Below are 27,088 nucleotides of genomic sequence, written 5' to 3' on the forward strand. Positions count from 1 at the left end.
AGCTAAGGTTTGAGGAGAATTTTACAGTCTATTGTTCCTTAAAGAACCCCCTAAATCCCTGGAGCGATTGGTTCAACGGTTTTTCCCGGACCAATTGATTGAAATTTTGGAAAAAATAAGGGAACAAGGTTTTTGTCCCTTAAACTCAACCTAATCCATTCAAAAATAAATAATTTCATTTGTTTTTCACTTTTTACTCAATTTTTTGTTTTTTAAAAATTCATTATCAAAAAAAAAATCGAAAAAAATCAAGAAAATTTTTAAGAAAATTTTTTTTTTCAAAAGTCGAAAAAAGTTTACAAAAAATTTTTTTTTCGTTTTTAAGGAAATCAAAGTTTTTGACAAAAACTTTGATTGATGATCGATTTACCGCCGGCATTAGCGTTACCCAAAGCATACCACGTGGAGGTTGCACGGTCGGATTTACGCTTCTTTTGTGCTTACGCACGTGTTTATGATATGGGATTCTTCAGAAAAAATGAGACCCTGTGGTTCGTCAGCTCCGCAGTATTTCGTGACTCCAAACTCATTTTCTGAAGAGTGTGTGTGTTAGTGTTGTGTAAGTAATTTTTAGAAGAAATGAGACCCCGTGGTTCGTCAGCTCCGCAGTATTTAATGACTCCAAACTCATTTTCTAAAGTGTGTGTGTGTGTGTGTTTCTCCACGTGGTATGCTTTGGGTAACGCTAATGCCGGCGGTAAATCGATCATCAATCAAAGTTTTTGTCAAAAACATTGATTTTCTTAAAAACGAAAAAAAAAATTTTTTTGTAAACTTTTTTCGACTTTTCAAAAAAAAATTTTTCTTAAAAATTTTCTTGATTTTTTTCGATTTTTTTTTGATAATGAATTTTTAAAAAACAAAAAAATGAGTAAAAAGTGAAAAACAAATGAAATTATTGATTTTTTAATGGATTAGGGTGAGTTTAAGGGACAAAAACCTTGTTCCCTTATTTTTTCCAAAATTTCAATCAATTGGTCCGGGAAAAACCGTTGAACCGATCGCTCCAGGGATTTAGGGGGTTCTTTAAGGAACAATAGACTGTAAAATTTTCCTCAAACCTTAGCTTTCCCGCCCATATTAGCGAAGATACAGCCAAGTAACCAAAAAAGGAGAAAAGCCACTTTTTTCCACTTTTTTCAATTCAATGTTAGAGGTGGAAAAAAATTTTTTCTTCACTAACTCTTGACTGTGCTTAATTGGAAATTTTATGCAGATAAAGAAACTCGGCGCCCGCTTGCTGTGCGACCAGTAGTTCCAGAGATATTAGCAGTTGAATGGAAAAGGATGCTTTTGCATTCAAAGTTCGATATCTCGGAGACAAATGGTCGTAATTGAGCCATCCAAAGCGATTTTTGAAGCTGAATAAACACGCTAAGAGACCTATATAATGGAGTAGCTCGAAAAAATTTTTCCATGCCCATAGAGTGAAAAACGAAACCTAGAAAATTTTGAAAAAAAATATTTTCAGCTTTGTTTAAGAATTGCATGGAAACCGGAGCTCAAAAAATTTTTTCACCAAAAAATCTGAAAACTAGAGTTTTCAAGCTTCAAAACCCTTTTTTTTAAATTTCCTGTACGATTATTTTTCACTGAAATACAGCCTGTTGAAAATCACCCAAAAATTTCAAAAATTTTTATGTTCCCTTAATTTTTGCGAGGAGTGTATTATTTCTTTTTTATTTTTTTTTATGTTTGTTATCACATAACTCTGTCGATTTTCAGTTTCTTCTAAAAATTAGTTGAAATCATTTGAAAGGATATACTTACAGTTTGGTCCAGTAAAAATTTTGTCAAAGTCGGTTCATTGGTTTAGTTTTTAAATCAAAATAATTGATTTTGAAGTCGGTTTTTTTTTGTGTCCTCAATTATTTTATGTAATATAAATTTATACATTGCATTCGAATGTATTTGTAGGAGGTCGACTTAAATAGATATATTAAGACCAGAACGAGACTGTACAAAAGTCGTTTGCTTGGCCACCTCTGTCCTATTCGTGTTTCTACCGTGAAGCAGTTGTGTTTGCATGCCTGTGTTTCGGTTTGAAGGGATATGACGTGAATTATCGGGTACAGAGGCATAACACTTTAATTTACAGTAATGGCAACGCATCATGGACGACACAGTATACTCTGTTATGCCTATGGTACTGTTCATGTCTATAGGCGAAGGCTCAAATTCTAAATTGCATAAAAAAAGATGATATTTAACTACATACGTAAGTACAGCAACTCCTACTTATGCCGTATTTTTTTTTTGATGGGTGAAAATGGTATGGTAACCCCGCCTGCACTAACAGGATACGCTGGCGGAGCACCAGTGAAGGATGACAGATGAGAATGAAAAGAGGCCAGTTAGTCCATCATGATGAATTCATCAGGAATTAACCATGATAGTTTCCAGGGGGAACCGCGAGGAGGTTGACCTGGTTGGGTATATTGCTAGCAATGAAATTCTCAGTCTCCATTACTAACAATCTCTTTCTCTCCTAACTTATGTCGTATTATTGAAATATGAAAGAATCTATAACTTTACTCCAAACTAAAATTTTGCAATCTTCATAAGAGACGCTAAAGGGATAGCCGAGGTCAAGCGATGAATTAGCTTTATCTATAATATGGTTTATATAAGGATAAGCAAGATGAAGTGGCTATGGTCGCATAATTCGAAGAACCAACAACCGATGGGGAAGAAAGGTTCTTGAGTGACGAACTCATACGAGCATTGTAGAACGATCCCCCACTAGATAGAGTGACGACCTCAAATGCATTGCAGGGAGTTGGTGGATGCAGGTGGCTCAAGACCATTCCTTATGGCAGTCTATGGGGGAGTCCTATGTCTGGCAGTGGACAGATAATGGCTGAAATGTTGATGAAGAGAATATGGGTTGATCTTGTTCAAGGATTGTACACTTAATCTTGTATCTACAGGTATTTGTACCCTCATATGTTAAGTTAAAAAGGATGCATTTTAACAATAATTTATATTCCACAGTCGGCTACGATATTGGTGGTTTGATCACCACATCCAAACACGACATCTACAGAGAATGCAACAAAGATTCGAAGACCCCACCGTCGTCGAAGTACAAGGAGCTTCAATGCCTCCACCCAGGCGATCTGTACCCCTTCACCAGGAGACCGCTTTTCATCATCATCGATTCTGACAACTCTTACGTCTTCCAACACATCCCGAGGCATTTTGGGCAGCCCCTCGTCATTCTGATGTCTCCATTGGAGTTGCCGTCACCCTTCCATGGTAAGTTCTTTTGGTAATTTTTTTAAAGAAATATTCGTCTTAGTATGTAAGGAAAGAGTCCAAGATTTTTGGAACTGGAGTTTATAAGACTGATTATTAAAATGGATGAAGCTAGATATGTATGTAAGGACATTCGATTTTGGTGTCTTCTCTCTACCTAACCCTCAAGTGACTTAGTGACTTTACAACTGAGCCTGAGGCTCGATCTATCCATGCACAATAGATAGATATGCTCTGCCCAATGATATTAAAACTGTCACAAATAAATTAGCTTTATAACAAAACCTACGTACCCTTTATCTCAACTCTTGCTGAATCTAATTCTCTACTTATTCTCCATTAGTACTCTTCTTTCTTCTACTGCTTGTACTATTGACAACTTCTTCATCATCTACTTTATGTATTTAAGTATAAAAACAATGCTGTACATATTCATGTAAAGTTATTTCTAATTATATCAATTTATCTGTATTTATTAATTTATAAATATTAATAAATTAGTTAAATACATTTTATATTAGTTCTTACGTTTTATATAGAATACCTTTAATTTGAAAGTGCCGCCACCAACCATCTCTGTTTGCCCCATGGTTGAAACGCCTTCAGGTGTTATGTCGGTCATATGTACCTACATGAAGAAATTATATATATTTCTAATATATATAATAATTATACATATATTATGTTACACTATATCAAAGACATATTATATTGATATTTAGAATGCAGAATAATATGTTTACGTGTGGATATCACAAAAAAACATGGTTGTAAAAAAGCATGGTTTTGCTCCGCGCAGTACATAATAAATATATTCACGACTATATTCTTTGAAGGGCAAAAATCTTGCAAATATTAAAATCAATCATTATATCTGGCAATATATCGATTACAACTAAATAAGTGATAGTATTATTGTTTAAAATATTGTCCCTTGCCGTCCATTCCCTTCTAACTACTCGCCCTTGGGATTTTTTTTTATTTCCTCGCTCGATCGTAACTACATAACGATCTTCTGGTAAATCGTTAAGGGCAAGCCTGATTTGCGCATCATGAGCTCTGTACAGAGAATTTATTTATTTATATTATTTATTTATTTCTCCTCAATCTGAAATTTCGTCACCCAATTTCGGATCCTTTATAATATAATACAAATATTTCTATAGTTTTCACATTTGCAATAAAATTGTGGACCCTGAAGTCGCTAACACGAGAACTCAAGGATTGACTCTCGATACCGCAGGGATATTGCCCACCTTCCAAGGCAGTCAAGTTTAATTAACGTCGGATATCTTCATAAACAATTATAAATTATAAACTACATTTCACGACTGAGTGTTCTCTTTTTGGAGTTTAATACGCTGATGTGACTCGGTGTCCCCTCCCCGCTTTTTGATACCAATAGTGTTGCCAATATATTTTTTTAATTCTCCACTAAAACTATATTATAATTCAATATAATTTAAGTTTGTGTTTCATTAAAAATCGACTTCAATTCTAGTAAAACCAGTTATTTTAATTTAATAACAAAACTACTTATTTAATTTTGACAAAATGTTTATGGGACTAATATCGTTTTAGATAAAGAAAAAGGGTTTCCAAATCTGCTCATAACGGACGTAGTCATGAGGTAAACACAAAAAAATACAATCGAATTTAGAATTCCTACGTTTTGAAGTCTGTTGAAAATTCTACTATACACAAATTTTTATGAACAAAATATTCGATCTGGCAACACTGAGGGCGTGACGAAGGGCTACTTTTTTTAATGAATGATAATGGAATGATAACCCCGCCTACGCTATCGGTATACACTGACGGGGCACCAGTGAGGGATGATAGGTGAGGATTTTTTTTTATACAACTTAGAATGGCAAACAAGCTGACGGCCCACCTGATGGGAAGTGGTAACCGTCATCTATAGACATGAGCAGTACCATGAGCATAACAGAGTTTGTTTCTCCCATGATACCCCCCATGTGTTGCCTTTCCTGGGGACTTAGGTGTTAGTCCTCTGTACCCTGTAAATTCACGCCATATCGCACCCTTCAAACTGAAACACAGCAGATAAAAAAGTAAGTCAGTTAGCCCATCGTGACGAATTCAACAATAAATTAATCACGATGGTTTCCAAGGGAAACTTTTTTTTTTTTTTTTTTTTTTTTTTTTTTTTTATAGAACTTAGAATGGCAAACAAGCTGACGGCCCACCTGATGGAAAGTGGTAACCGTCGCCTATAGACATGAGCAGTACCATGGACATAACAGAGTATACTGTTTCGCCCATGATACCCCCATGCGTTGCCATTCCTGAGGACTCAGGTGTTATTCCTCTGTACCCAGTAAATTCACGCCATATCCCACCCTTCAAACCGAAACACAGCCATGCAAACACAACTGCTTCACGGTTGAAACACGAATGGGACAGAGGTACCCAAGCAATCGACTTTTGTACAAAGTCTCCCTCTGGTAACTGTGTGGAGGATGACCTGATAGGGTATATTGACAGCAATGGGATCTAATCTCCCCATTACTAACAATCCCTTTCCCCCGACGAAGGGCTACTAGGACAACAGAATTATTTAGAAATTACAGTGTATATGACGATATATATTCTGCTGGGAATACTTGCCCTATTTCCGTATTTACATAAGATAAGTGTAGTGTGAGTTAGTGAAGTGAGTGGCCTAGTTGGAAAACGATTAGTGTTATTTAGATTCGTATTTACATATTCGTTTGCGTCATCACTTGAACTCGTCAGTTAGTGGGCGTCGTTCATATATGAGTATAGCTATTCATCACAGGAGTCGTCTTTGCATTGCGTTATTGACTGGTGGATAATACACTTGTTTACCACATATGTAGTACCTTAGGTAACACAGAACATGCATACATATCGGTCAGGTCTGTCTCCCATTAGGATAGGCAGAAACAATGGAACGCCAAATGCTTCGATTGAAACAAACCTCTTTCGCTTCTTCCACATTCATCAATCTTTTCATACACGCTCGCCGGTTACGGGTACTTTAAATTTGGCCCTTCTTCAGCACGTCGCCTATTTGGTCGACATACGTCCATCTAGGGCAGCCCCTACCAACATCTCCATTCAGTCTTGCTCGATAAATCTCATTCGTAATTCTTCTTTCATCCATCCTCTCCAAATGGCCAAACCAACGCAACATTCCTTTTCACACAGAACATCGAGTGTCAAAAACGTGTCAACTTAATTGACATTTAGCTGACTCGGTTTGACATTATTTTTTTTAATCAAAACAAATCGTGCCATTTTTTCGGTGTTGCAAGTAATTAGAATAAAAATGTCCCAGACCAAGTTTTTTCTTTGTTTGAATTGGTAACTATTTCTTCTGTTTTTATATAAATACACGTCTTAGTATTGGTTGGAAATTAATATACATCCATTAATTTAAACGATGGCCGTATTCTACGAAATTTGTTTTTTTTTTTTATTTAACCTTACAATATAATTTCGCCCATATACTGTGTAGTAAATGTGCATTATGGTAGCATTTCCTTCCCCGTGCTTCCTTCCTTTCCTAGGGGTGTCGTAAAAGCCGATTAAGAGAAGACGAAGAATGGGCAGCAGCGTCCCTCTTAAAACATCTCTAAAGCCTAATTGCGGTTGCCAATTCGCCTGGCAAGCGTGGCAGCTACTGGCAAAACCTCCTGAGGTGGAGGCGTAGGTTCAGCAGTGGACAGTTAAAGGCTGACATGATAATGCTTATAGTCATTATACACGCAACAGGAATAAAAAGTTGAACTGTATTTAAGGAAGTAATTGTATGGAAACAGTCTATCTATATAGTCTAAGTTTAGTAAGTGCATTTACCCCTGCACAAACAATGAATTTATACTTTGTTCCCGTGTCTTTACTATGACGTTTTTATTACGTATGCACATGCGCATGCACACAACATTTAGTTACTGGGGAAAAGGGATTGTTGGTAATGGGGATTAGCAATCCTATTACTAGCAATGTACCCTACATTGATCAGGTCGACCTCCACGCGGTTTCCCCTGGAAACCATCGTGATTGATTCATTAGTGAACTTGTCATGATGGGCTAACTGACCTGCTTCATCCTCATCTATTATCCCTCACTGGTGCCCCGCCAGTGTATACCATCCTTTAAATCCTCCATAAAAAAAAAAAAACATTTATTTACTTCTATAAACCATAAATGCACAGAGTCACATATTAAACAAAACCATCACAAGTTAATGAAAAAACAACATTACCTTTGTTACAATACAAAATTATAAAATATAAAGCAGGAAATAATAGTTTTATTTCTTTTTTTTATGCAACTTAGAACAGCAAACAAGCTGACGGCCCACCTGATGGAAAGTGGTAACCGTCGCCTGTAGACATGAGCAGTACTATGGACATAACAGAGTATATTGTTTCAGCTATGATACCCCATGCGTTGCCATTCCTGAGGACTCACGTGTTATTCCTCTGTACCTTGTAAATTTAACTGCCATATCTCACCCTTCAAAGCGAAACACAATTGCTTCACGGTAGAAACACGAATGGGACAGAGATTTCCAAACAAACGACTTTTGTACAAAGTCTCCTTCTGTTAAAATACTTCAATATTAATTATGTAAAAATATAAATGACATTTATATATGTCTATTATTGTGTTTAATATTAATGTAATTTAATGTTCCATTAAGAAGTGCCAACACAAACAATAATCTGTAGTTGGACGTAACTGTTCGCCGAAGTTTCCCTCCATTTAAGTCGTGTACTGTAAATGCAACACGTGTGCATTATTGCATGCAGTTTTGGCGGTTTGTTTTCTACGACCGGATTACAATTTTCATGAGGGATTATCTCACGTTGGACTCAAGTTGTAAGCACAACGGAACACGGGGGGGGGGGTGGACGAAATGTGTCTCGCCTGCGGAAGCCCTCTAGACGGATGGCAAACGAATTTAGCGATAGACTCGTTATCGCTAGGACATCCATGTGATAGAATGAGATAGCGATGTCTGATTTCTTGTTCCATCTCATGGACTCACTGATGATATGAGTGAATGAATGAATAAAAATTTATTCCAATTATCCACAACACTTAGACTGCATGTAATTAAATAATAACATTTAAAAAAATCCGGTCGAGTCGGACTCGCACAAAGAGGGTTCCGTGCAAAATAATCAAGTTTATACTTTTTTTGTGACAACTACGAATTTACGGTTTTCGGATTTTTCCCTTTACTTGTGCTACATGACATTGCTTCTTGCAAATTTCCTGATCCTAGATCAACGGAAAGTACCCTATAGGTTTTAATTCCCTTTGCGAATATCAAAATATGCTATATAAATGGAACAAAAAGTGCCGTATCTTTTGAATGTGTCGATTTAGAAGCTTGATTTTTTCACTGTTTTAAGAGATTGCGAACCTGAGTATATGATATAAATTTCAACTACCTGATTCTGATACCTTCACGCGTTCCTAAGAAATAGGGTCTTGACAGACGAACGGACAACGAAGTGATCCTATAAGGGCTCCGTTTTTTCGTTCTTTGGAAATGTACGAAACCATCGCTGCGCGAGTCCGACTCGCACTTGACCAACTTTTTTCTTAACAGGTAACGAAATAAAAATTAAAAGAACTGAAATAGTACGGTCGAGACGGCCGCCATACCGGCAATAGGCTTACTTGAATTCGAATTCAAAGCTGTGGAAAATTGTTTATATTTAGTTACTTTATGTACGTCTACGACGTAGACAGGTGACTGCTTCTCGGATTGTAGCGATATTACAAGTTACACACATTCAACAGACCTCTTGTTACGGCCAATATTTTTTTTACAACATAGGGGGCAAACGAGCATGCGTCTCACCTGATGGTAAGTGACTACCGCCGCCCATGATCACCATAATGGTGATAAAGGAAATAGTAACCCCACCCGCGCTATTGATATACACCGGCGAGGCACCAGTGAAGGATGATAGATGAAGGTGAAGCAGGTCAGTTAGCCCATCGTGACGAATTCAACAAGAATTGTTCACGATCGTTTCCAAGGGGAACCACTTGGAGGTCGACCTGATATTGCTAGCAATGGGACTGTCAAACTCCATTGCTAACAATCCTTTTCCCCTCACACCAACGGCATTACAGGTGTACTGCTGGCCTTTTAAAAAAGGAATATGCTCTTTTCTTTTTAAAAAGGAATTTGCAGGCAAGCTTTCGCACAGGACAACAGGATTTCGATACAATACTTCTGGATAGCTTATGATGATTAAACATAGATAGATAGATCTTCATCATCATCTCAGCCTTTAACTGTCCACTGCTGAACATAAGCCTTCCCCTTAGGCGGTTTTGCTAGTAGTTGCCACGTTTTGCAGGTGGGTGTACAACCGCAGTTAGGCTTTAGAGATGTTTTAAGAGGGACGCTGCTGCCCATCCCTCGCCTTCCTTTAAGACTCTTACGACACCCACAGGAATGAAAGGGGCCCGTCCATTCTATGCCAAGACTACACGGCGATAATTACATCATTGTCACATCAGTCATTAACTGTCTGTCTGTCATCCACTGCTGAACATAGGCTTCCCCCATAAAGGGGTCTTGCCAGTAGTTGCCACGCTTGGCAGGCAAGTTGGCAACCGTGCTTAGGCTTTGGTGATATTTTAACAGGGGTATTTCTGCTTATCCCTCGACAAATAAATTCCCTTAGTTGCTGGGTATGAGAAAAAAAGGGCGGTCCATTTTATGACCAGACAACACTGAAATAATCATCTTCATGGTCATACCAACTATTAACTGTAGGGGGAAAGGGATTGTTAGTAATGGAGACTGAGAATCCCATTGCTAGCAATATACCCAACCAGGTCGACCACAACGCGGTTCTCCCTGGAAACTATCATAGTTAATTCCTGATGAATTCATCATGATGGGCTAACTGGCCTGTTTTCATTCTCATCTATCACCCTTCACTGGTGCTCTGCCAGCGTATACCGTTAGCGCAGGCGGGGCTACCATACCATTTTCACCCATCAAAAAAAAACCATTAACTGTATATTGCTGAACACAGGTCTCCTCCATAAGCGAGGGTTTGCCAGTAGTTGCCACACTTGGCAGACGGTTGGCAATTACAATAAATCTTTGGTGACGTTTTAAGAGGGGCACTGCTACTCATCTCTCGAACATTAAATTAAAAAATAGTTGTACGGTTATTACTCTTGTACACTTTACAGTTTTCTTTCAGCTTCTTAAAAGGTTGACTGTAAGAGATCCCTTTATGGGATAAGTCCGCCATTGTATGTTTTAATCTTTTGATGTATTCCATATAAATTCTGTATAATAAAGATTTTACAATACAATACAATAAATTCCTTTAGTTGCCTCTTACGACACCCACGGGAAACGAGGGCTAGCCCGTCTATACTGGGACCAAACAGCAATAAAAGATTAGTTTAATTTTAAAGACAGTAAAAAAAAAATCCATACATACATACATATCTGTCACGCCTGTCTCCCATTAGGGTAGGCAGAAACAATGGAACGCCAAATGCTTCGATTCAAACAAACCTCTTTCGCTTCTTCCACATTTATCAATCTTTTCATACACGCACGCCGGTTACGGGTACTTTTAATTTGGCCCTTCTTCAGCACGTCGTCTATTTGGTCAACATACGTCCATTTAAGGTGGCCCCTACCGACATATCCATTCATTCTTGCTCGATAAATCTCTTTCGTAATTCTTCTTTCATCCATCCTTTCCAAATGACCAAACCAATGCAACATTCCTTTTTCGATTTTTGTCTCAAAAAAATCCAGTATAACACAATTTCATATTAATGTAATAGTTTAAAATTTACTTCAACAAACATAATACTGTAACTATAAACGTAGAAATATTTAATCCGAAAATGAAAGGAGCTATAGTCAAAGGTATAAAGTTGCGGAAACATCAACTAGCTTATTAGTAACTGGCGGCGCTCGCAACTAGTTTCTCTCCCCTAGCCGCCTCCGCCGTCCCTCCTTGTGCCGTAGTGCACCACGACGCATTCTCACAAAACTTTTAGCTACTGAAGTTTGACTGCAATTGCAAAAGGGCATCACGTATTTGAATGTCACGACCAAATCGCACAAGTGTTATTATGACTGAAGGTGACTTATTGACTTTGACCTCAATCTGACTTGATAGGAAGTTGATAATGCTATCAAAGGCAGAGCCGGCGTACCAGTAAATTGTATTAGCCTTGAAAAGGAATATATCAGTGGACGTCCGTTAATTACGTGTAACTATGAATGGGGGGAGAGGTCCGGTTCGAAATTTAATTTTTTCGCATACTGTAGTGATGTTCTTCTGCAACTATAAAAGCTGGATTTTTTGTTTTTTTTTTTTTGTTTGTTTTTGCATTACGAAAGTAGTTGTAGTGTGTAGGTATATGGGTAAAGGTAAGAGGAAGGAGATGGGTGTTAATAGAGATCTGACGTTATCTTTTTATTCTCCTCTCGTCTAAAAGAAAAAGAACTTAGTTGTTTAAAGAGATGAAAAAAAATAATATCAATATATGAAATAAATCTATTTATTTACTATTATTACCCACGTTTGTTGTGTGGTCCCGGCATAGAATGGGTCACCCCTTCCTTTTTCATAGGTGTCGTAAGAGCCGACTAAGGGAGGGCGAGGGATGCTTCGATTCAAACAAACCTCTTTCGCTTCTTCCACATTCATCGATCTTTTCATACACGCTCGCCGGTTACGGGTACTTTTAAATTGGCCCTTCTTCAGCACGTCGCCTATTTGGTCAACATACGTCCGTCTAGGGCGGCCCCTACCGACATCTCCATTCATTCTTGCTCGATAAATCTCTTTCGTAATTCTTCTTTCATCCATCCTCTCCAAATGACTAAACTAACGCAACATTCCTTTTTCGATTTTTGTCACTACATCGTCATTCAGTCCACACTTCTCTCTGTTAACATTATGTGTATTTATTTAGATGTACTATGTCTTAAATAAAATGGTCGTTAAAAGCCCGCGCATGATCGACTAACACCATGCACATTTGTCATTCAAGTAATCGTTTAGTTTGTTCAACAAGTGCTTTTTTAATAACAGTTTTAAACTTATTAAAAGGCATATCCTAAATATCCTTCGGTATCTTATTATAATATTTAATGCCCATTCCCATAAAAGATAGATGGATACATGGATAAATGGATGTCTATTACTCTCTCATGCATAAACTATTTAACGTATTTAAATTATTGTTACATGAGTAGGTTATATTTTAATTGAGCACATAGGATATTTTATATATTGATACACGCGAGCGGAGCTACGGGATACAGCTAGTTTTTATTTAAAAAAAAAAAAAATTCACCGTTTTTTATAATGGCGATGCATTTTTTTTAATGGTTGATAACGGAATGGTAACCCCGCCCGCGCTATCGGTATACACCGGCGGGGCACCAGTGAGGGTGAGGATGAAGCAGGTCTGTTAGCCTATCTTGACGAATTCAACAACAATTGTTCACGATGCTTTCCAGGGGGAACCACGTGGAGGTCGACCTGATAGGGTGTATTGTTAGCAATGGGTCCATTCTCACAAATACCTCTTTCTCACAAATAACTGTAATATGATAAATGTTTGCTAATATTTTTTATTTGGTTTATTTCAATATGTATTACAGACCGCAGACAACAGGGCAGCTTGTTCACCCTGTTCCTGCACTCGCCACTCACAGCGTTCAGTTACTGCTGTGACATCCACAACCTATCGCTGGTGCACTGGGATCGTGCACAGATCTACATAGACACGTTCATGGCTGAAGCATCGCAACTAGTAACTAGGAGCCGAATAGGTATTAACTTTTTATCTCATATATTTAGTTACGTACAGTTGATTTAGAATTTTTTCTTAATTTGATGCTATATATATATTCTTATATATATATTCTTTATTGCACTAAAACAAACAGTAACAACAATAAGTTAATAACAATGTTAGCAAAGGCGAACTTATCTCTAAAAGAGATTTCTTCCAGTCAACCTAACACAGTGGCATAGGAAGTAGTGAGTGGGCAGTAGTAGTGCAAGACAGAAATATAAAAAATATAAAATAAATATTTACATAAATTATAAATCATTATATATATAAACCTAAATACAAAATTATTGAATTATATATATTAATGAACGTTGGCTAATAATTATATCCAAAAAGCCTTTCTTAAGACAGAATAGCAAACAAGCTGACCTTACCAAGCTTAGGTGGGCCCTAATGGAATGCAACAATCGCCTATAGACGTGAATAGAACCATTGATATCACAGAATACACTGTAATTATAACGTACTATTATGCCTACGTAATTTCACTGGAATATCGAAACGACAATGCAAGCATAACTGCTTCACAGTAGAAACACGTGTGTGACAGAGGTGAAGCAAACGGCTTTTGTACAAAGTACAATCGATCTGGTCTGATCCTTTAAATTATATTAACATAAACCAATATGCATTATCATGATTAGATCCTGTTCTAATAAAAAAGTATCTTACCAAAGCTGTAAAAATAGATTTTTTTATACAACTTAGAATGGCAAACAAGCTGACGGCCCACCTAATGGAAAGTGGTAACCGTCGCCTATAGACATGAGCAGTACCATGGACATAACTGAGTATACTGTTTCGCCCATGCGTTGCCATTCCTGAGGACTCAGGTGTTATTCCTCTGTATCCTGTAAAATCACGCCATATCCCATCCTTTAAACCGAAACACAGCCATGTAAATACAACTATTTCACGGTAGAAACATGAATGCGACAGAGGTACCCAAGCAAACGACTTTTGTACAAAGTCTCCCTCTGGTAAAATTTTCAATACAAAAACCATATATATACATACATTGACATAAAACAAGAGAAGTAGCACAGAACCAGAAGCCAAATACTAAAGGAACTAAAAGGCCGGCAGCACACCTGCAATGCCGTAGGTGTTGTGGGTGACCATGGGCGGCGGTAGTCACTTACCATCAGGTGAGCCGCATGCTCGTTTGCCCCCTGTGTTGTAAAAAAAAAACTAAAGAAACACCTTCACACAAATATGGTTGACTAACTAAAAATACTTTTACTTGTCTGTTAGTAAGTTTAAGACTCTTAATAAGTTTGGGTGGTCCCGGAATAGAATGAGCCACGCCTTCCTTACCCGTGGAAATCGTAAGAGACGACTAGGGAAATATAAAAGTCGAAGCATGGGTAGCAATGTCACTCTTAAAAGATTTCCAAAGCCTAACTACGGTTGCTAAACCGCTTGCCAAGCGTGGCTACTACTGGCAAACCCCCTAGGGGGAGGCTTACGTTCAGCAGTGGATAGTTAACAACTGATATGATGATGATGACGAAATTTAGACTAGACGAAAATTAGAGAAACAAAAGAAGAACAAGGGTTCTCTCCTTAAGAGAAAATTTAAGTCATTACTCTGTTAGAGCCAAAGAACTAGCTTCAATATAACTTTTTTTAAGTACTATAATGGAATATCACTGGGAGACGATAGGTAAGGAAGAGATCAGGTCAGTTGGGTCGACGTGACGTATTCACTATTAATTAGTCACGATGGTTTTCAGGGGAAACCGTATGGTGGTAAATATGAAAATATACCCTATTGCTAGCAATAGGCTTGCTATTTGCAAATACTAATCTCTTCTCACCTGTGGGATTATATTAAGAATAGCTTAAATACTCTTAGACTACAGTTGAATTTAAAATATGATTTTTTCTAAACAAATGCTTTTTATCATTGTATCCTATTACAGATATAATGTACATCGCATTCATGGGTGATGACTTCCTTCGACTGCTGCTCCTAAGATTCATCTTCTGTGAGGTGACACTGCGCATGCATCGAGCGTTCCGTGCGCGCACGCATCTGACACGTGCCGCTCCACCGCTGCCCGATGACCTTCTGGAGCATCCTGCTCTTGTACATATTGTGATGGACTTGGCAGCGCATTTACAAGTAAATCCTCACCTTCCTTCACTTCCATGGTACAATAGAAAGCACGTTTGCGTAAATAAGATCCCGGGTTCGATTCCCGGTCGGGTCGATTTAAGAAGGAACTTTTTTAAGTTGTCCCCGTTCTAGGTATTGTAAATGGTGCCCGAAATGTTGTCAGAGTTCTCAGAAATGGCAACGTATGGGGTGTATCTTGGAAATTACAACATTACAATCTAAGCATCATAAAGCTGTTGCTACTGCTCGATATCTTCCTGAATGCCATCCACCATCCTCTTTCCCTATCCATTCACTTCTAGTTGTCTGTCTTTTTATTATATTCAACTGTCTATAAGTAGGGCAGTCCACACATTTTTTTTTTTATACAACTTAGAATGGCAAACAAGCTGATGGCCCACCTGATGGAAAGTGGTAACCGTCGCCTATAGACATGAGCAGTGCCATGGACATAACAAAGTACACGGTTTCGCCCATAATACCCCCCAAATTCAAAACAGGAACCGTTAGAAATGGACCAAGTAGTTAATTTGCTTTATCTGATTTAGATTGCGTTAGTTAGATTGCGTAATCTGAATCGATTTTATCATTCATTTCTTCGATAGCATTTAAATATGATATTGGTACCATACTAATTTTCTTTTTCTATTAACGATCTCGAATTTACTTATACATGTTATTTAAATTTTTTTCGACCCACCTGATGGAAAGTGGTAACCGTCGCCTATGCATTGCCATTCCTGAGGACTCAGGTGTTATTCCTCTGTACCCAGTAAATTCACGCCATATCCCACCCTTCAAACCGAAACACAGCCATGCAAATAACTGCTTCGCAGTAGAAACACGAATGGAATAGAGGTACCCAAGCAATCAACTTTTGTACAAAGTTTCCCTCTGGTAATACACTTCATCATCTTTTACGCTACCTCTAGTTCATAGGCTCCCAAACTTTAATTTTATTTTATCAACCAACCATAGAAACTATAATTATATTAAAAAATATTTTAAAAGTGAAATACTTTGTTCTCAACTTTAACTTTCTTTATACAATATACAATAACAGTATTTTTTTTTTTACCACTGAGGTGGCAAACAAGCATACGGCCCATCTGATGGTAAGCGGTTAGCGTAGCCTATGAACACCTGCAATACCAGAGGTATCACGCGCGCGTTGCCGACCCTGAAGAAACCTCTTTACCTCCTTTTTGAAGAGTTGTTATCAACACATATTTTGTGCTATTTCAAAATAATAAATCTCCTTAATTGTAGTATTAATATACAGTCAAATATAATAATTTCACCGAACTCTGGTGACTGTTTAGAAATCTTTCATTTATCACTTTAGAAATCTGTATTCTAGTCCAAATCCCTTTTCCCTGCCTATTACTGCTGACTCAACAAAACAAGTCAAATTATAAACACACAAAAATAAATTTTGAGCTTTTTTGTTGGATGAAAAAGGAATGGTAACCCCGCCTGCGCTAACGGGATACGCTGGCGGAGCACCAGTGAAGGGTGATCGATGAGAATGAAAACAGGCCAGTTAGCCCATCATGATGAATTCATCAGGAATTAACCATGATAGTTTCCAGGGGGAGCCACGAGAAGGTCGACCTGGTTGGGTATATTACTAGCAATGGGATTTTTTGTCTCCATTACTAACAATCCCTTTCCCCCAAATAAATCTTGAGTAGAGTTATTTACTTATATATACTTAAATATATTGAAACAGCTTTTGTCGGGCATTTTATTCCTATTACATTACTTCCTGATGTTGCTAAAAAGTAGATAATCATATCTTCATGACCTATAAGATATATATCAGAAGGCCTACCATGAAATTTCCGAAATTTTGGAGTCAACCGAAACACAAATTTGATGTTAAAATGACATATTACACAGTTTGGAAATATTAAAAATGTTAAAATATTGTTCCTTTAGACTTTTATGATATGATATATGACGAACGAAATGTAAAAATGTAAACTCCATTTATTGGTCCGATTTTGGTATAAACAAAAACACGAAATCGAATCCGAAATTTCGGAATTTCATTTCATGGTAGATCCGCTGAGTACAAAACAGACCTTTCTGAATCATATCCAATTTGGTACAGTAGTTTTTAAACAAACATACTAAAATTCAAATAAATATTTATAAATACATTAACAATGTAATTTACAAGTACAATAAAGAATATATATATATATATATATATATATATATATATATATATATATATATATATATATATATATATATATATAAACTGTGATTGCAGGTACGCGCACACTTCCACGATCCATCTACCGCCGGACCGCCATCCACCAAGGAATGATCCAGAGTATCCACTGTCTCATTTGCCGAGGAATGAATTATCCAATATATATTTTTATATACTGCTCTTGCGGTCCTGTTAACAAAAAAATATCGCTTCTATTCGCTTGTAACAAAGTATATTCTACACCAGCAACAAAATTATCAATTTATCCAATTAAATGTAGCAAAAATTCTATTATCATATTGTAAACAAATGTAGATGCCTTTCAAACAGTACCTTCACACGGTACCTTAGCAAAGCTTACAACAATCAAAGTAGACGAATTAATAGTACTAAGATATTAATAATAGCAATATATATATATATATATATATATATATATATATATATATATATATATATATATATATATATATATATATATATATACGTGGCAGACTATATTTACCTAACACTGAATACATAAAAACATATATTTACATTAGAGGCACGCAGTCGAAAGTCATTAATTTGTACATATGCATTTACGTATATATGTACTATTAATCTTATTGGGGATGGGGAGGGATGGGAGGGGAGGGGGGGGCGTTACAAAAATATATCTCGTATATTTATTCTATCTTTAAACATCGTAGAGTTAATATGGTCTAATTGTGGGATCTTAAATGTTATTATTGAACAGAGCTGTTCATTCTACTAGCTGTCAAATCTCTTTGTTGTTAAACAGTATTATTAATCATACGTAGTATGAATTAGTCAATACACAAATAAGCAGATATTACAATAAATGTTCAATCAATTGTTCGTCTAATGTTAAATGGATACAATACGATTTACGATTCATGATCAATCACCAACATAAAAATTTTTAATGCTAAAATGTTTACAAATGTTTTCCGTGTTATAGAATCTCCTTCGATGCTTAAGATGGAAATTATATGTTCCCATTCCCATTACAAAATTTATTCATACCGGTTAAAAATAAAAAGTTAAAAAAAAAAAGATCGTAGTGTTCGAATTAAATACTAGATAAGTATATAATAATTTATATGGCATATTTACGATTTAATACATGTTTCAATACATAACTGTGTCCATATATTAGAAAATTTAAATATTTAATTTCTTCAGTTCCCAACCAAATATCCGTTTACAATGCTAAATGTGTAGAATATAAAACAAAATTTCTTTATTAAAACTAAAACACGTTTTTTATATTAAATAAATAAAGAAAAAACAAAGATGTTTCTTTAAAATAATATTAATAACATGTAATTGAATGTTACTTTTTGGATAAAACATTTCATTTCATTATCATTGATGTTATAACAACTCATAAACCCATCACAGCACAAAAAATAAAAACACATGAAAATAAAAACACATAAAAACAAAAAGACATAAAAACAAAAAAGATAAAAGTTGATAATAGTTGTTTCAGTGTAACTTGTTCAAACTTAAATGTTACTAATTAATTCATGGAAATATTATTGTATTGTTATGTATACATACATGTTCTCAAAAGGTAATATATTTAATGATATACCAATCTTTCTTATTTCATCAACTCAACCTGAACACGTGCAGGTACGTAGAACTGAAATACTGAGAATTAGAATTAAAAATTAATCATTCAATAAAATTTTGAGGAGTTTAGACCAAGCGTGAGAATCTACGTTCATTCCTTATGCATACAAGTTGGATATTGTTGTACACATTTGCAAATGTGTGTGTAATACCGAATGTGGTGTGTTCTTTTTTTGAACGATTTATATTTAAGACACAGAGAGGGATAGGTCAGCGCGAGTAAGGGACAGAAAGTGGTCACGTGTCAGAGCCCGAACTAGGGTGATGATGACAGCCGGGCAAATACCTATAGAACGGCATTATTACTTGCTAATGCGATTATGTCAAATTTATTATAAAAACAATAAAATTTTTAGCCAGATACTTCACACTATATAAGTAACATACTGTGCTTAACATTTTTCTTTTAGTCTTGGAACATAATTTAATTTAACTGCAAATACATATAAACTAAGTTTACAAAGTAAATAAACTACAGCCGCATTGTTTCTCAAAAGAGAACTTTGATTGAGAATTTAAATTTGTCTACAATTGACACGATTTCATAATCGTGTGCTTATAAAGTTATTATGGGCTTCTAAAGGAACTATTGGAGGCAAAACGATAGATAGATCCTCCTACTCAACACGGTAGGAGGATTAAAGGTGGGTAAGCTGGATGAACCATGCACGGGGTTTGAAGAATTGTCTAGACCGATCAGAGCTTTCAGCAATGCGCAGAGACACGTTAAGACGTCTTTTTAAAGAGCCAAGCCCTGTCTTCTATACCGGAAAATAATCTCTACTAATCAAATGCCAAATTGTGCTATTCGTAGGTGTTAAAAGATCTAATATCATACAATCATGTATATTTTGGAGTCAAAAATTACGGGGTTGATACCACAGGTAAATACACACGTACATACCTAAATGTCAAAACAAATTCTAATTATCCAAAAACTTTAGCCTGATTATTAAGAGTATAGAAAAATTAAACTATCCATCCTTTATTAAATGTTTACCAATGACCGGTAATTAATCTATATTAGTTCAAATAAACACACTATAAAACATTTGACTTAAAACTGCAAACATCTTTTTGATTGCTCGATTTGAATATATTATATATTTGATGTTACATCTAATATAGCCCTTATAGAGCGATATTACATACAGAAACCTGTACGGAAGGGCTATTGAAAAAGAAAATGTCATAAATTGTTGTAAAATACGAGATTAATTGGAGATTTTGTGATTCGTAGTCACAAGAATAAATGGAATATAAGAATAAACTAGGTGGAAGTGACACTCTGACTGGAGAACAATAAATCTTCGATCATGTAGATAGAGCATTGAGTGTCAAAAAGCAGGCCAATGTTTAGTCAACTATTTTGACGTTTGGCTAACTATATTTGACATTTCTTTTTTTTTTACAAAACAAAATGCACTTTTATTTCAGTGTTACAAGTAATTGAGTTAAAAATCTCCCATATTAGGTTAATATTTTTGTTTGATTTGGGAACTATTGTTTTTCTATTATAATAAAAATATACATATATACGTATAGTCCTTACAAATTAATAAACTTGTATTAATTAAAATGGTGACAATTTTTAATGATTTAATAACGAAAATATATTTTATGTCTATATTCCGATATAAATCAAAATGTTCAGTAATGATAAGCATCATTACGAATCATTATGTACAGATTATGTTGTTCTCTCAAATATTTGTAAGAATTTTACTTTTCAATTTAAAAAATATATATCAAAAAGAATAATATAAAATTATAAATATATAAAAACGGCCGACTAGCCTGTCTGTGTGTACAAAAATTATTACGAGGGTTGTCTCAGTTTAATTCTCATTAACAAATTGTTTTACGATACGACGTGACTCACACGACACGTGTACGAGAGAGTGAAACGCACGCTCCTACCGCAACGTCCGGTGCATGCGAGCCGTGATTGATTCAGCTTTTAAAAACAAGCCTGCTATATTTACAATTCGACAATGTAGTCATGATTAATCCAGGAAAGTGTCGATTCCATCTGGATATTTATTCTTATATCTATACCTTGACTCGCGCTGTAACGAGCCCGGCAACGAGGCAAAGACTAATGTAATGTATTCTTGCTCAACGGAATTGATTTAAATTAATAAAAGGTTAAGATTTATGTAAAAACAATTTCGCTTAAGTGTAAACATTATATCTTCGAATTAAAAAAAAAAAAACTTTAAATTTACCTAAATTATAATGTAAATTGACAATTGTAAGTGAGTGTAGGATATAGTGCGTTCTGGGATTACATAACACTATAAATAATTATAGATAATGATAAATTACTTTTAGAATCTTCGATTAATTATTACTTATTATAAATGAACTGAATATAGCGTATGCTACTAAATATATAAAGTGAATACTATGTTACACGTTTCAATCAATGGGAACTTTATTCAATTACTTTATATGATTCTGTGACATTTTCGAACAATTATATTTAATTATATAACAATTTTGACAATATTAAACTTTTTAAACAATAGATTAATTTATTATTATAATTACATATTAACAGTTTAATCAGTTGACAGTTATAAAATAATTAAACTTAGTATCCTTAACTATTACTTTACAGTATCTTCGGTAACTCTCCTAATTGGATAATCAATAGTTTCGATAAATTGTTGAAATGTATTTTAATAAATTTTGATGTATTTTATGATTCAAATGACAGAATCTGGTCTTAAACAAACTATGACTAAACTCTAATTAATATTCAATACAAATTTAAAAAAAAAATACAATTTCCATTAAAACTTAATTCGAAATCAAATATGGAATGAATACGAGTAATAAATACGGGCTTTTTGTATTGTTCTCTTACCTACATTGTATTTTTTACTGTTTCTTTAAGTGATTCGTTGCAACATAATTCCTCCAATATATATCTCGCAATATATATATTTATTTAATTAACATTTTAAAGGAAACAGTTGTCGTGGCATCTACGCGTGCAATAATCATATTTCAAAATGTATCACTAATGTATGAACACTGCCACTTGAAATGCAATGTAGAAACAGCGTATTTTTTAATTTTTTATTTTACTACAGAAAAGCTACATATGAAAATATTAAGGAATATTAAATTTTTTATTTTTCTATATTTATATTTTGTGCCCCCGTCTTTACCTTTCTCTAGTGTCACTACTATATTATTTCCTTTAAAATTCAGTTTACGTTAAGAAATTAATTTCACGAAATTAGTTTCACGAAATTTTGTTTCACGAAATGTTTTACCTGTCTTTACTTTTATAATGCATTAATTGGGATTCATTTATTTTATTTTATATTTATTTTATACTCCATTCTTTTTTTTTAATGAAACTCTTTAGCTTTAATACTAAAAAGTTATAATTTTTAATATAAATTAATAGTTCTATATAAGGACGAAAAAAATGTTTGTTCAGGCATTTGAAAAAACGCCAACTAACAGTACATAGCTTTTGTGATTTAACTATAGTATATTTTATTAGAATAAAATAAAAATGTAAATAAACGAATAAGGACAGAATCTCCAAATATAGTATAAATAAAAATTAATTAAATGAAATGCAAATGAATTCCATCAAATCGAGCTGTCCGAAGGTAAAATTTCTTTACTTTCACACGTTCTAATTTAGTTTCGTGAAACTAATTTAATCGTGTATATAAACTAGCTTCCTAATGTAGCCAATTTAAGCTATATTTCTTTAGAAATACTAAACTGCTATAAAAGTTTTTTTTTTCTTTTAATTGCATTTTTATATTAGGATCTGCAAGCTTATATGTTACATTTTACACCACCACTTTCTAAACATCTCTTTCCTACCAGTCACCTAACACACACATGTGGCAGAGCGTCCCGAATTGTCATTTAGTTAGTCGGAACATGCCAAAGGCGTTGAACACTGTTTCCTCATATATCTCTAAACTTCATAACACGACGGTTTAGATTATGTAGGGCAGTATAGATTAGGAATCTACCAAATAATTCTTAGTCCCATTTTACTCCACTTAATTGAATAAAATAAAAATATTACTAATACACATTCTTAATTATAATATATAGATACATAATAGAACATAAAATAAAATATCTCATTTTATTGCTAATAAGCGGTTCAAGTTTCACTAACTTCGCAATAACTGTATCGATTTAGCTATGAGATACAAAGTAAATAATTTGAACTACACAACACTACTACACTACCTATTACTATAACTGAAAAGTGTTTAACAGTTTCAACATTAGCTAAACTTTTAATATGTAGTTATTTAAACTAATAACCAGTTATTTTTATCACAGTTCATGTTTTTTTCAATTGTAGATTTTTAAGTGATATTATACAGTGATATGGATACATGATATTATAAATTGATAGTTATGCTTGTAATCTATAAGCATTGTTTACTAGATGCTTGCAGTATTTATTATGCATAGACTTATAGTGGACTAAAAAATCGCCCCGGCTTCGCACGCATGCTTTGAACTTGATACGATACATTTGCAATGTCTCTACTTATATTTTACAATTGTTTAGAGATATTATTAATATAAAAAATTAATACATACTCATATTATACATCAAATAATTGTTATCTGATTGAGAAACAAAATGTAGCGGACAGCATTCGAATCCTCATTTACATTGCAATGCAGTGATCATTTGATCAGCTGATGTGATGATTACGATGATAAAACAATAACACAAACTAGTAATTTATATCCTATGTTACAACAAACTTATGAAGAGACTCGCGTCGAGTATTCTAACTTACTCCAAATTTTCGTTCCCTGTTACTTTTCGTCATTTATAAACCGATTTGGAAAATTGTTTGTTATCTAAAAGGATATACTTACAGGTTAGTTCCATGACAATTTTATTAAAATCTATTCAGTAATTTAGTTTCTAAATCAAAATAACTTTCTTGTCACAATTAATAATGGTTATTTTTTTGTAATCTGTAATATCTATTGTTTGAGGCTGTAGATCTTCAGACGAGCCGTATGCTTTATTATGAGATTCGTTAAATAACAAATTCACATTCACAGTATTATTTAGTATTCTTATATAGTTATTACATTATTAATTATAACAGTTTATGGGAGAGAATTGATTTGACATTGCACGGTACGTTTAAAGACATGTCCCTTTGCTTATAAAGAACGAAGTCTTAGATCGCTAGGTAAGTGTAAAACAGTGGTGGATTTACACATTTGCAATTAAATTATATATATAAACCTTTACTAATAGAACCCAATGAAAAGTGTCTTAATTTTCTTGAAATTATCCGAGATACAATTTTTATACGAAATTTTAACAACTCGAAACTTTCAATTAATGAATGAATGAGTAGGTATACCTACTTTATTTGCATTATACAATATAGGGAATAAGCTTGACAATTAATAAATGTAACGATACAGTTGTATAAGTACAGTAAGGCGGTCTTATTACTGGGAGCGATCTTTTCAATACAACCTTAGGGTAAGGGACTAATTGTTGTACAAGTAGGCATGATATTGTAACAGTATAAAATATCAAGGAAAATATTTATATGTACTTTACACATATATATTAAAAATCTACTTATTTTAATGTTAAATGCACCATCTGCTTAATTTTCTGCTTGCCTCATGATTGACTGATAGAGAACGCCATTAGGTGTTAAGTCCGCCATATGTACACTAACTTCAATTATTGTTCATTGAAATTTAAATAAATTAATATGATAAATTAATAATAAAGTATTAGTTGTGTATTTTATTTATTTTAATAAATAAACACCTAATATTAGAATAAATATATAGTATATATATATATATATATATATATTATATAAATTAATCTATTTTCGATTTGTTATAAATCGGATGTACGCATATTACGTTACGGTCGGCTCAATTCATCGTTTCCTTTTGTTTACATTATCGTTGGGTTATATTGGTAACTGGCTGTAATTAAACATTATTGGCAATGAAATCGTATTCTAATCTACTCGGCCGTAAATCCGCCACTTTGTGTAAGGATCTGTTGTATGCATCTGATATTTAGTAATTGGTTAAACGTGTAAAGTTTTATAAATGGATGGGATAAAGGGGATGATCTTTAATTAAGTCTCAGCTATATATTATCAATATCATATATCTAATATAAATATTTAAAAGTTAAATTAATATTATGGTACCAAATTTTAATGTTACCAGAACGTTATGTGGCATACGACGTGAGTTTATTGCATGATTATTTAAAAAAAACAACTGTGTACCTATTGTCTCTGGTTTGTAGCTATTTCTTTTTTTCTTGTTTGTTACAATAAAAAGTACAGAATTATAGCAATATAAATATTAATTGGAACAAATGTACATGAGTATTTAATGTTATATACCCATAAAATCATGTAATATTTAATTTTAAATCAAATGACAAGACATGATGATATCCGATGGAAAGTACATTTCAATTAAAGATATTAGGTTTTCATCTATGCTTCTATCTATGGAATTATAAATCATTTATTCTTTTTTAATTTACGGATTTTTCTTAGGACAAAATTGATAAAAAAATCTTATATTATAAACAGTATGTATGCTTAGATCAATAGCATCTAGATAGAGTGTCTCCCTAAAAATGCTTCCATTAAAACAGTTTAACTTTTTTCTTAAATGTAAGCTTTGGTACAGAAATATATAATATACTGTATAACCAAGATATGGGATCTTTTTAAGTATACTTGCGGATTCGCATTGAAAAACGGTAAAATCTTTAATGGTTCTATTTCTGTCTCAATGGTTCCCCTTATTTTAGTATGTAAATTTATTAAGATTAGGCTATGATGGGGATGGCATATCCTTATAGGATAAAGCCCCTAAATAAAAATCATAAAAAATTCTTTTGTTAAAATGACACGCTTGTCTTCCCATAATTTAAGTGATTAAAACAGCTTTAATGTTGTTTTTATTTTACGTGACGCCATTTTGAAATTTATAATTTTGTAATTTGTAACTTATCACACAAATTATCATTGTATTTATTTATTTATACGTTAAATATTAAAATAATTCAGAGTTTCGTATACCTTTACAAGACATTGAAAATTTGGCGTGTATATTAAAAGGCTGTTCGGTTTTTGAAACGTCTTTTGACACTGATACTCCATCTAGGTATATAATGATCTAAGTAAAAGTGTTTCTATACAAAATTTTGATTATAGAACAAGAATGTATGTATTTCCTATCGATCCAAACTGGGTACATTTTGTGTATTATTTTATTTATTATTTGTATATTTTACATCACATGCCTTAGTATTCTAATATTGTGAACCTTTCAATTAATATTTAAATAAAAAAAAAATATCATTGTACCAATAGAATACTCAGTTACATTGTATGTAGTTCAATCTTAGTGTTTCAATTTTACAAACCTGTGTCAATCGAATTTCAACTTTAAAATAACCTATCACGAATATTTTTGTTTTACTTCACAATACCTTACGATATTAATTCCGTTGCTAACAATTAAATTTATCCAACTGTGCTTATTACTTTTTTAGTATATACCAAATCGCAAAAGTAACGATTTAAAATATTTTTTCAAACGAAATATTTAGCAACTGAATTAAATATAATCTCTTTTTTTTTAAACTTAGTATAATTTATTAATCTTAGCCAATTTTGTTATAATAAAATATAAAAGATATAAGAATAATAAATATTTATTGGACATAAAAATATACAAAATTGGGCTATAGTAATTTCAAAGTTTAATATACAGGTATAAATTATAATATTACGCCCAGCACATTAGTGTCTAAGCTAGGCCTAGCCTGTATCTTAGACACTAATGCCTTCAATTATATACATATTTACGTGCTAGAGTCATGCTAAAAATGCACCCAAAACGTATCCTAGAGAGAATTCTAATTAGCGCTAATA

At 33.8% G+C, this 27,088-nt stretch overlaps 1 protein-coding gene across 1 annotated transcript in view; it reads left to right on the forward strand.

Annotated features, from left to right (window-relative positions):
- LOC113520482 (protein SCAI) overlaps nt 1-17,865 on the forward strand; it is a 76,841-nt gene extending 58,976 nt beyond the window's left edge. Inside the window, exons 7-10 of the mRNA XM_026905816.3 lie at nt 2,995-3,258; nt 12,935-13,105; nt 15,057-15,259; nt 17,535-17,865. Of these exons, the coding sequence (XP_026761617.1) occupies nt 2,995-3,258; nt 12,935-13,105; nt 15,057-15,259; nt 17,535-17,591 (695 nt within the window). The 3' untranslated portion in view covers nt 17,592-17,865. The remainder of the gene's footprint in view (nt 1-2,994; nt 3,259-12,934; nt 13,106-15,056; nt 15,260-17,534) is intronic.
- Nucleotides 17,866-27,088: the final 9,223 nt, after the last annotated feature.

The sequence above is a fragment of the Galleria mellonella genome, unplaced genomic scaffold (assembly GCF_026898425.1).
Source record: "Galleria mellonella isolate WM207_F2 unplaced genomic scaffold, CSIRO_AGI_GalMel_v1 utg33, whole genome shotgun sequence".
Classification (NCBI taxonomy): domain Eukaryota; kingdom Metazoa; phylum Arthropoda; class Insecta; order Lepidoptera; family Pyralidae; genus Galleria; species Galleria mellonella.